Source organism: Bos indicus x Bos taurus, chromosome 1 (assembly GCF_003369695.1).
Source record: "Bos indicus x Bos taurus breed Angus x Brahman F1 hybrid chromosome 1, Bos_hybrid_MaternalHap_v2.0, whole genome shotgun sequence".
NCBI classification, from domain to species: Eukaryota; Metazoa; Chordata; class Mammalia; order Artiodactyla; family Bovidae; genus Bos; species Bos indicus x Bos taurus.
In genome coordinates this window covers 96,871,180-96,883,654 of record NC_040076.1, presented here as the reverse complement: position 1 = coordinate 96,883,654, position 12,475 = coordinate 96,871,180, and the positions used below count along the sequence as shown (strand labels likewise).

The 12,475-nt window shown below is 38.5% G+C and overlaps 1 protein-coding gene across 1 annotated transcript in view; it reads left to right on the top strand.

Moving 5' to 3' along the window:
* The first annotated feature begins 22 nt into the window (after positions 1-22).
* The window catches only part of SEC62 (SEC62 homolog, preprotein translocation factor), a 33,422-nt gene continuing 20,969 nt past the window's right edge, over positions 23-12,475 (top strand). Inside the window, exons 1-3 of the mRNA XM_027541507.1 lie at positions 23-333; positions 9,197-9,305; positions 10,309-10,414. Coding sequence (XP_027397308.1) covers positions 298-333; positions 9,197-9,305; positions 10,309-10,414 — 251 coding nt within the window. The 5' untranslated portion in view covers positions 23-297. The remainder of the gene's footprint in view (positions 334-9,196; positions 9,306-10,308; positions 10,415-12,475) is intronic.

The following is a 12,475-nucleotide window of genomic DNA, read 5'->3' as shown; positions in this document are numbered from 1 at the left end:
CAGGTGAGTCAGATGTCTAGTCAAGAGGACTCTTTCCAGTCCTCCAGCTCTTTGATCCACTTATTAACTTCCTTCTAGTCCCAGCGATTTCCAGTTCCCGCAAAAAAAAGGAGCCGAGAAAAGAGGGGAGAAAAAGCATATCCAGGGTCGGAGTGGCCGATACCGGTCACTCGCCAGCTTCCTTCCTCCCTGGCGCCAGCCGCCAGGTTACATAACGGGTCCCGCGGCGCGCTCTCGCGAGGTTTCCACCGCCCCCGCCTCGCTCCACGTCAGAGGGAACCAGGCGGAGCGGCCAACATGGCGGAACGCAGGCGACACAAGAAGCGGATTCAGGTAGCAAAGCCGAACCCTTGGGTAGGGGGCTTTAGGGCGCTCGGAAGTGGAAGATGCTGGGAAAGCTCCCGGGAAGGGCGAGCGAAATCGAGGACAAGGTGGGGTGGGGTTCCACTGTGAGGCCGCAGGTTGTGGGCTGCGTCGTTGTGAGGGGCCTGAGGAAGGGCGGCGTTGGAGACGGCGGAGACAGGCGGAGGTGCTGGGGCTGCAGCGGAAGGCAGAAGGCGCTGCGCTCGGAATCGGCCGTGGAGGCGCGGCCGTCAGTTCAAGATTCTGGTGGAGGCGCCGGCCTGGGCCTGTGCTGGGAGGTCAGCGCCCTCCGAGCACATACATCGACCCTCCCGAGCTCCTCCCCTCCCTTCTCCACCCCATCTTTTCGCCTTAGCTGTCCCGAAATAGAGGCCACGGTAACTAGGGTAGAAGAACGCGGAGGACTGACCTAAAGCTACCCGTTCTTTGTGCGCGGATAGAAGGACCGTAGGACGTGGGAGTGAGCGGGATTTGGTCAGCTGCCCCGAGGCCCAGGCGGCGACCTGCGTATCCAGGTGTTCGTTTGCTTGTACCCGCCTTTCTCCTTTTTATTATTAACGTAAGCGTCCAGTTGAAGTTTTGTGGCTTTCTTTCAGCGACACAGTGTAAATAAACAAAACTCTCGGTACTGCAACGAGCGGGTCGCGCCCAGGAACCTTTGACATGGCAGTGTGTCATCTCGTAACCTACATAGCATCCCTCCCTCATTCCACAGGCCTGTCATCTGTGTGTTTCTTCCCTACAATTTCCCCCTGTTGTTCATGCTCTGCTGAGAGGATTAAACATGTGGAACATCTTAGACTCAGGATGTGTGTCTGCTTGTTAGTTAATGTGCCTAGAAACCTTCATATGTCATCATAAATTGGGCATGTTGTAAATTGTTAATATGCTAATCACAAATTGTTACACTCATTTTCTTTCTGTTCCTTTCTATTTCATTGCTTAGAATGACTTTCTGATGTTTTATTTCTCTGTTGAAAAAAAGTTTATCACTTAACTTACACCACGGGTGATTTAGGTATGCAAGTTAAAATTATCCTTAAAAGTCTGAAGTACTATGGGAAAAAAGATATGATCAGTAAATCTGGAATTTTGGAATTTGGCAGAAATAAGAAAGTTTCAAGTAGAGTACAGAAGGGGACCAAAAAGAGACAAATCCTGCCCCCTCCCCCAAGTTCAGACAGGTCATAAAACCAAGGCTTAAGTTTATTGTGAAAGAAGTTTATAATTATACTGTTCCTAGTCTTTCAGAATTTAATGTTATTGGTCAGTTGTGGATACATAATTTTTTATTAGAATTTGTATTGAAGTTGTCAAATTAGTACTTACTGAATTTCTTATATTTACACATATGGTACATTTTATGGCCCTAAACATTTTTTTTTTTTTTTTTAATTTCAACTCTTCTTTACTGTGGTCACAAAAGTGATCCTAATTTACTTTGAATAGCAGCTCTATTTCAGTTGTGATCTCATATTAAGCAAAAAGATTAAAAACTGGTATAGCAGTGGTAGTGACTGGGAGCTCAGACTTGAGCCATACTGTGCCTGTTTGTACCCCAGTGTCAGTAATTATTAGCTGTGTAACTTTGGTCGAATTACTTAGCTTTTTTCCTCTATTTCCAAATCCATAAGAAGAAATATTTACCTTGAAGGGATCCTATTTGGGTTGTGGTGGAAAAAAATACGTGAGTGGATGACTTGTTATTAAAGGTTATAAAAGCTATGAAAATAGTATTTGGCACATAACTTTTTTTCCACCTCCCCGAGGATGAAGGGTTTAGGATTACTTTTTTTGGTTTTTGCTAAGCACTCTGATATGCTGAGGTGGAGAAGGCAATGGCAAGCCACTCCAGTACTCTTGCCTAGAAAATCCCATGGATGGAGGAGCCTGGTGGGCTACAGTCCATGGGGTCGCCAGGAGTCGGTCGCGACTGAGCGACTTCACTTTCACTTTTCACTTTCACGAAATGGAGAAGAAAATGGCAACCCACTCCAGTGTTCTTGCCTGGAGAATCCCAGGGACGGCAGAGCCTGGTGGGCTGCTATCTATGGGGTCGCACAGAGTCGGACACGACTGAAGCGACTTAGCAGCAGTAGCAGCTGATATGCTGAAGAAATATTAACAGTTACCTATTCAGTAAATAAACCTTTGAGTTGAGAGTGCCATAAAAAATTTTTTACTTACTATTGTTTAATTGTGAATTAGCTAAGTATGTGAGGATCTGATTGTTAAAAAATCAAGTTGTTATACTGCTAAGTGAAAATAAATGACATTTCTCAAATCTTCCAACTTTTCTATATAGCTATGTTGTGTGGAAGGAATGTTGTAGAGCTCTTGGGCATACTACTTGGAGTACTACTATGCAGTCTCAACAGTAGCTTATCAATCTCCCTTTTTTTTCCCTTCAGGGAATCAGAAAATGTAATATTGGTGTTACTTTAGACAAAAAGATCAAATGTAGTGGCCATGTTTACAGTTGAAGTTACAAGAAAACATCCTATTGTAAGACTTTTGGACAAAAGTTCTGTAATATCAACTCGGTTTCCTGTTGTTTGTTACTTGATGTTTCATGTTTACAAAAGATTTCTACATATAATAGAATTAGGGACCTTGAGTTGTAATTTGTATGTTGGGGGAAAGGATTGCTACATGTAAGTTCAGGGTTTTAAAAAGTAGTTAATTTGTATGCTTTTTCTGGGACAGCCTAATTTTAGATTTCTGGTATTCCATCAAAGTTGGAAGCAAGAGGACTATTTTGTCACATTTCCTTCTTGGACTCACTTTACTGGCCACTGAAAACCAAAAGTGAGCTATGTGTTCATTGACATTACATTGGGAAGTTTTCTTGTTTGAGATTTCCAAGTGAAAGTGATCTCAATTCAAATTAATAAAATATTTGAAAACAAATAATTGTTAGTTTTCTAAGATATGCAACCATGTAAGTTCAGAAACATACTCTAAGTGCTTATAGGTTAACAAAGTGCTGTTTACTAGAAAGGTTAGCTTAAAATCCTAGTACCGCAAATTTTAGAGTTGAAAAGGAATTTCAAATTGGGTTTTTTGGAAACCTCAGTAGCCACTACTATACTACCATTATCCCTTACATCCTTCAAGCTACTATGTGACTTTAAGCAAATGATTTATCTAAAATCTCCTCTGGCTTTTAGATTTTAACCTGAAACCTATTTGCATTTTCACAAATACTTTACACTGCTTGTGAAAGTGTTCGTCGCTCAGTCGTGTCTGACTATGCGACCCCATGGGCTGTAGCCTACCAGGTTCCTCTGTCCATGGGATTCTCCAGACAAAAATACTGGAGTGGGTAGCCATTCCCTTCTCCAAGGGATCTTCCTGATCTAGGGATGGAACCCTGGTCTCCCACATAGCAGGCAAATTCTTTACCATCTGAGACAATACTGCTTGTATAAAAATACAAATTGACAATTGGTGCCCTAATCTATGTCTTTTGCTCAATTTATTCAACAAGCTTATTTATTACGTAAGATTATTTCTGTTGAATAAATTGATTTAAAATTTTTTTCATCATTTTGAGGGTAGGAGAATGAGGGGGCAGAAATTCTAAGTCAAAATTTCTGTAAGATTGAAGCCCATGGCTTACTGACTCTTGATCTAATTTTTTTTTCTCAGAAAGGTTACCTTAAGTACCAGCTAAAATAATATATAGCTAGAAATGGTAACGGAGAAGGCAGTTGCACCCCACTCCAGTTCTCTTGCCTGGAAACTCCCATGGACGGAGGAGCCTGGTAGGCTGTAGTCCATGGAGTCGCTAAGGGTCAGACATGACTGAGCGACTTCACTTTCACTTTCATGCATTGGAGAAGGAAATGGCAACCCACTCCAGTGTTCTTTCCTGGAGAATCCCAGGGACAGGGGAGCCTGGTGGGCTGCTGTCTATGGGGTCGCACAGAGTTGGACACGACTGAAGCGACTTAGCAGCAGCAGCAGCAGCAGAAATGGTAACCCCAGTTTCATTATAGTATTTTTTAATGTTGATGTATTCTGAAATAAAAAATAGTCTTTGTTAAATAATTTAAAAAGAAAGTTCTTCCCTAACTTTCCATTTTTGTAATTTTGGACTGTGAGTTGCAACTGCTGGCATCTTGGTGTTTGGGTTGGCAGTCCACCCTCAAAATGTATTGGTTCTTTGCTTGCTCATTCTAAGATGTTTGGGCTCATTCATTGAGCTACAAAATTCCCTTCATTGGAGGGTTGATAAACTTGTTTCTCTTTTTTAGTGGGTGATGCTATTCCCAAAAGACCTTCAATTTTGTCATTAGATTTCTAGAAAAGTTAGGAAAATATTCTGAAGATAATGTGTATATAGACAGGAAGAGGATAAGACTGTTTTAGCCTGCAGCAGGGGAGCAGTGAGAAGGAAGATTCCATGGCAGGCTCTTCTGTATTACTAGCTTCCCAAGTCATGTAATCTTGGTATGCTTCAATAATAATCTTTCTGGCTTCAAAGCCCCAGCAGATGGCACAAATCCTAAACTCTTAGAGGCAGCCTACAATATGTATGTTATATGTGGTATAATGAACATGTCATATTTCACAGAAGATACTAAAAGTTTTTTAAGGATTTGAACTTGAAGGAGGAGCAAGGAAGAAAGCCGTTCTGTTGTACAAATATCTTGTTAAGAATTCTAGTCAGATGTTTTAGGGAAGTTACTGATACTTTAAGAAAGTATCAGTGAATAAGGAACTCTGTGTCTAGTTGAGATTATCCAAGTCCATGTTTTCTGGGCCTTTTCTGTTTATTCATGCTTAGCAGTGCCTTTACCAAGGAGGGGAAGGGAAGGAAGATAGAATACTTGAGTATGTTTTTGCAATTGTGGAAAAGAGCTTGGTGAACTTGAAGTAATTGTTAAAATGAGGTTTTTAAACTGTTGTGGATTCATGTAGAATCAGATTCTGTACTGTATATAATAACAGTTTCTTTTGTATCCTTGTAACATATTTTATGTGTGATGCCTGTATCAACAGTCAGTAGATTGGTACCATGTCTAGTTAATGGTTTGAGTGTTAGTATGAGTGTAGACTGTCATGCCTAAGGTTGATGTGATTGTTTCCTCCCCAGAATAACCTTCATTCTGAAATTCTGTTATTGAAAAACTGTCCTTTTAGTTGATCAGACTATTTGACATCTTTTACTAAGTAATTTTGGAGAAGGCGATGGCACCCCACTCCAGTACTCTTGCCTGGAAAATCCCATGGATGGAGGAGCCTGGCAGGCTGCAGTCCATGGGGTCTCGAAGAGTCAGACACGACTGAGCAACTTCCCTTTCACTTTTCACTTTCATGCATTGGAGAAGGAAATGGCAACCCACTCCAGTGTTCTTGCCTGGAGAATCCCAGGGACGGGGGTGCCGCCTGGGCTGCCGTCTATGGGGTCACACAGAGTCGGACACGACTGAGTGACTTAGCAGCAGCAGCAGAAACTAAGTAATTTCATTCATCCTTTATCATTGAGTCCTTCCTATCTGTTCTACATTTGAAATGTTTCAGATATCAAAATCCTTCTTAGTCCAGAGTATCACATCACATCTTACTTGAATACTAACTAGTTTGCTGCCTTATGCATTTATTCCCCAGTTCATTCTACATGTAGGCTCCAAAATAGTATCTCAGTCTTTTTTTCTCATTATGTCCTCCTCCTAGTCAAAAACTTTCTGTGACTTACAGGGTAAATTTGAAAATTCTCAGAATGCTTTGAATACTATTTAGCCCTATTATACTTACACCTACTTAGCCTCACAATGCTTTCTAACTTGACTCTAGTGAAACCAAATTTTATACTCATTTTCAGCCACAGTATTTTTATACTATTCATTCAGCTTATCCTAAACTTGTTCATCTTTCAGAATCTAGGTCCCTCTTCCAGGAGATCTTTCATAGATCCTGTTTTGTACTCCTAAAATATTTTTTCTACCACTTATTTTGAAAAATAACAGTTGTTGTTTTGGATAGTTGTAACATAATGTAGCGGAGAAGGAAATGGCAGCCCATTCCAGTACTATTGCCTGGAAAATCCCATGGACGGAGGAGCCTGGTAGACTGCAGTCCATGGGGTCGCTAGAGTCGGACACGACTGAGCGACTTCACTTTCACTTTTCACTTTCATGCATTGGAGAAGGAAATGGCAACCCACTCCAGTGTTCTTGCCTGGAGAATCCCAGGGACGGGGAAGCCTGGTGGTCTGCCGTCTATGGGGTCGCACAGAGTCGGACGCGACTGAAGCGACTTAGCAGCAGTAGCAACAGCAACATAATGTAGGTATTGTGCCTTAACAAATTTTTGGTATTAACTGTAGCACCCAATGGTATTTTAGGGTAAACAACTCAGTAATTATATGTTTGAACAATTTACATTTATCACGAGTTCTCCCCCACATACCATTTTTAATGATATCCCAGTAACAACTTATCAGTCAATTAGATAAATCTTTAGATTGACAACAGATGTATTAACTGAGGGGAAAAATTAAACATATATGGGTGTGATTATAAAATAGAATTGGTCTCCATAAAGCCAATTATACTATCCCATTATTTCCAACTATTTATATAGTGTGACTTTTTCGGCTGTACATGAACATACAGAATATTGTTACTGATAGATGAGGCTTCTAGAAATTCAGTGTTACTTGGGCATAATTAAATGCTATCATTTTACATATACTAATGTATTTTAGTGTGATTTCAAAAACCAAAATATAGAATACTTTTTAGCTTGTGAAAACTATATTTTGTGAAAATAAAAGTTGCTCAGTCTTGTCCTACTCTTTGCGACCCCATGGACTGTATAGTCCATGGAATTCTCAAGGCCAGGATACTGGAGTGTACTGGACCCCAGATTAAATAATTATAAACACTGTAGATTGTAGTGAACTTGGTAGTGTTAAAGTTTGAATTTACAGTTTTTTAAGATTCTATTTTTCTGTGATATTTATTTTTATATATAAAACTAAAGGTCTTTTATTCTTATAAATATTTGGTTTTTATTATAGTCTTCATTTGGATTGAATGGTTTGGGTTTTTAGCTTTTTTTTAAATTTTTATTTTATATTGGAGTATAGTTGATTTACAATGTGTGGGTTTCTAATTTTTATTGTCACAAATAGTAACCCACAAATGAGGTAGTATGAGAGTGTAAAACTCATGCACTGTTAATTGGCTGTTTGAAGCAGAGAAGTTGGGAAATGCAAAGGAAGAAATCCGAGAAGTAGCTGCCTGGTGACCCAACAACAAGGGCACAGATTTTCACTTCATCTCACAAATTACTCCTCTTCAGGATAAAGTTAAAGCTGAGACTTTGTTAGTTGTCCCTTATTTTCCGCAGACATAACTGAATTCAGACTTATTTGAAATTTGTGGAAAAACTGACATAAATACAGATGATTTAGATAGTTTATTTTTCCTGTTTTGTATTAGTAGAATGTCTTGCCTAAAAGATAACTGTCTTCGGCATTATTTATTCTCAGCAGTCTAGATTCTTGGCAGTTAATTCTTCGCTATTATTTGGCACTTTATTCGTTTTAAGAAATAGACCTTCATGAAATCATTCACATTTAAATTATACATTGCTAGAAATATTGCTTGAGTTCTCTATGTATTGTGCTTAAAAATGTGAAGGCAGTGCTTTTATTTTGATATTAGTAACTTACAGCAGTAAGACAACTTCTAAAAGTAAAAAAAATATAAGATATATATACACAAATGTAAATTGCTCTCATTTTCTTCAGTATATGAGTAGAGAGAATAAGTACACTGCTTTTAACTACTCAAAAGTAGTTCAGAAGGTAAGGAAATAAAAGCAAGATGGGAAATGATAAACAATGAAGTGGTAAAAAATTTGGAAGAAAGAATGGGAAAATTTTAGAAAACAGGGAAGGATTAAAGCAGCCTTTTCAAAACTCTTTGTTCACTTCCATTAATCAGTTCTTAAAGTGAAAGTCACTCAGCCATGTCCGACTTTTTGTGACCCCCTGGACTATGCAGAATACTGGAGTGGCTAGCCATTCTCTTCTCCAGGGGATCTTCCCAACCCAGGGATCCAACCCTAGGTCTTCTACATTGCAGGTGGATTCTTTACCAGCTGAGCCACCAGGGAAGCCCAGTCAGTTTTAAATGAGATTATAACTTACTTGTCTATTGCATTTTAATTTTTGCTCTACCTCTGTTCAGAAAGGAAGAAGAAAGGCAAGGTGAGAAAGGATTCCCCGACAGTATCTAGAATTTGTAACCCTAAAAGGAAAGGGAATACAAATCTTCAGCATCTCAAGTAGTATCTTGTATCTGGGACCACACTGGGACAGCTGTCTTTGGTTAATTTGAGAACTCCTCCTGCGATCTCTAGTCTTTTGTTTAGGGTACATAACTTTGGCTGTTACTTAACATTTATTTATGGCACCTGTTTCTACCTACGTTGACATTTGGGCACTCACTATTGACAGCCTCTTAATGTTTTGAATTATTGTCTATGGCTTGTAAAGAGAGACCAAGCAAGGGTAAAGATGAACTGGTACACAGTGGTTACCATGCTGGAAAAACAACTCAGAATAAATGCCTTGTAGCTGAGGCCAAGAGACAAGCAACTTTGGGCCCTCTCAACTTGTATTTGAAAGATGTGTAATTTTTAAAATCTCCATTCTGTCTTTTGTATAGATTACCAGGTCTGCTCTAGAAAAAGCTTGAAAGAAAGGCCTGTAGTACACTTTAAAAGATTTTCAGAAAAGATATGTAATTTATTCTTCAGTGTATGAATGTCTCAAGTAAATAATTACATTAAATTTAATATTGTTACTTTGCAGGAAGTTGGTGAACCATCTAAAGAAGAGAAGGCTGTAGCCAAGTTTCTTCGATTCAACTGTCCAACCAAGTCCACCAATATGATGGGTCACCGGGTTGATTATTTTATTGGTAGGATTTCATATTTTAAATTATGTTAGTGGGCATATTTTATAAAGATACCTAATTTGGGGATAGGCAGATGTTTTAAAAGTGCTTTGCAAGAATGATTGGTGAAGGTAGGTGAGGGTCATATGGCACATGATTATCCTATTCTTTCCTTTCATAATTAAAAATGTCAATAGTAAAAATGAAGTACTTTTTAATGACATTTGAGATATTTTTAAAATAGAATAAGATTTATTTTCAGTACTGATTTTTAAGCAGATAGTTCATGTACTTAAATGATACTTTTTAAAAAAATTCCAGCATAGAAGTTAGTGTGAAACCAGTCTGTTGGAACCAAGTTGGGAGCTTTTGTTCTTCATATAATCTGAACAACTTCATTATAAGCTAATATCATCTGTAGTATTGCCCCATAACTTATAACTCAAAAGTTGTTGAGTTTGCCTGTCTGATCAATTAAGATTGAATTGCCATTATCGAGAAGAAATTCCTTTATATTCTCTTTAGTGCTATGATTAATGATTTTGCTAGTCATTAAAAGTTTGAAAAATAGACATGCTATTCTTTTCAGATCTCATCTATTTAGTTTTTTCTAGTGACAGCAGTAGATTGTTTACAGAACGTATTCCTTGGTGGGTAAAGCTTGGAGACAGAATTTCTCTTACTGTGTGGTAGAGGACAATTTTTGGTTTGTCTTATATTTTGATTATTTGATAAGAGTGATATTTACATTTATTTTGAACTTTTTAAAGAACATTTTCTCAATTTATATTGCTTGAGTTCATATTTTTTATTTATCATTTATTTCACAGCATTACTTTAAAAAGCTGCTTATCAGTATGTTTCACAAATTGAGCTATTTGTCATGATTGTGTCAGACTTAAATTTTCTGTTGAACTTGGTTTTATTTTCGAATGCTGGAATGTTGAAATTTGCCTTGTAGAATATTATTTAGATAGACTCAAGTTCTGCTATATACTAAATTTAGAATAATTAATTTCTTCCTTAGCTTCTAAAGCAGTGGATTGCCTCTTGGATTCAAAGTGGGCAAAGGCCAAGAAAGGAGAGGAAGCTTTATTTACAACAAGGGAGTCTGTGGTTGACTACTGCAACAGGTACTGTTTATTTCTTAGTGAAGGATAATGTGAATAGTAATTTAAAAACGGTCTCCGTGGTCCTAAAGCTCCTTCCCTGTTTTTATCGTTTAGTTCTGTTACAACGTAGCTCAAGCATGACTTTTACGTGTAACTTGGATATCTTCAGTAACTCAGGAAATGCATTTATTTGGAGTTAGACCATCATATTTTTATAGTTTTTATTTGTGTTCTATTAAATTTGTACATTTGCAGGCTGACTGAACTGAGGGATCAGCAATAAAAATCATATACCAGTGCCTATTGTGAACATAAAAGTTCTTTCTTTTCTAGAGAAAACAGGTGGGGAGTCTTTTCCAAAACTTTGTCAGGAACTCCTAATTGGCCTGTTGTCCCTGTTGTTTGTGTGTCTACCCACTGAGCCATTAGCCAGGTACACTCTTCTGTTTTGGTTGTGATTGCTATTGTATTCCTTGTGAAATCAAGGCAGCTGTGACATCTATCTTTTCTTGATTCCAAGATGAAGTATAGACAGTTCAGTAACATATCCATGTGTTTTATAGGTACTTCTTCTTTGGGAAAAACGTTTCATGGTGAATGGTGTAAAAAAATCCATTTTCTGGGAGTCCAGTGGTTAGGACTCTGTGTTTCCACTGCAGGGGCCACAGGTTCCATCCTTGGTCAGGAATCTAAGATCCCTCATGACACATGATATGGGCCCCCCCCCCCAAAAATCACTTTTCTCTTGGGAAGAAGTATGCTGGTTTTGTGTTTTTTTTCTCCCCCAGTTTTCCCCTTTGGTTTATTTACTACTTGAACAGATTTATTAAGATGTTAGTAAATCAGATTGCTTCTGTGACAGTGAATTTTATAATTGGTGGGAATTTGACATTTTAGATTATCTTATATATTTAGTAGGGAGATACACATTGCATTTACTAATATATTGCTTAATGGCATTTAAAGTGGCAGCCACATTTTAAGTCCTCAGTCACTGAGTTGTGTCTTAGTCTTTGTGACCCCAAGGACTGTAGCCTGTCAGGCTCCTTCTGTCTGTGGAATTTCCCAGGCAAGATTAGTGAAGTGAGTTGCTATTTCCTTCTCCAGGGAATCTTCCTGACCAAGGGATCACACCTGAGTCTCCTGTGTTGGCAGGCGGGTTCTTTACCATTGAGCCACCTGGGAAGCAGCAGCCACATGAGAACCCTCTTAAAAAACTGTTAAAAAAATTTCACAGTCTGTCTGCTAAAGCTGTAAAGTTGAAGAATTGTTAAATGTTTATTAAAATTCTTAGCTGCCAATTCCCTGGTGGTTCAGTGATTAAGACTCCTGCTTTCACTGCCATTGGCCTGGTGTTCGATCCCTGATTGGGGAACTGAGATCCCACAAGTGGTGCTGCACAGCCAAAAAAAAAAAAAAAAATTCTTAGCTGCCAAAAACTGGAGTCATTAACGGACCTTTCAGAAGCAATGAAAATTTCATTGTTGGGGCAGGGATTAGCTAACAGAAGTGCAATCACTATTTTCCTTTTAGCCATCTGTGTATTAGAATTCCAAAGTGCAAATTTCCCTGCCTGCCTCAAAATAGACTTGTTTTTTATACGTAGTATATAAGTAGAAGCTGCTGTAAATGCACAAAGAAGTTAAATCACTTACCCAAAGTCACAAAGCTAGTAAGTGGCTAGCCAAAATTCTAAATCCAGCCATCTGGCTTTGCAGTGTAGTCCATGGTCTTAACCACTGCACTATACTATCTTCTCCAAAATAATGATCCAGTTAATGAACAGAAATTAAGATGAAGGATTAACCTGTCAGTATTATTTGAATATTAGTGCTTGCTTTGGCAGCACATACACTAAAATTTAATATAAAATCTGAGCCCAACTGTCCGAGATAAGCAGCCAATATTAATATGTTTCTCTTGGCCTTTTAGAGACTTGATACTTTGTTATATGAAAAGCAAAAAAAAAAAAACGAGTATGGCGATGGTTCTAGCAATACACTCACTTTTTGTTGTATATGTTATTCCCATTCATATCAAGCTTTTTGTGTCCTTTTTGCACTAAGATAGAGAAGCATGAAT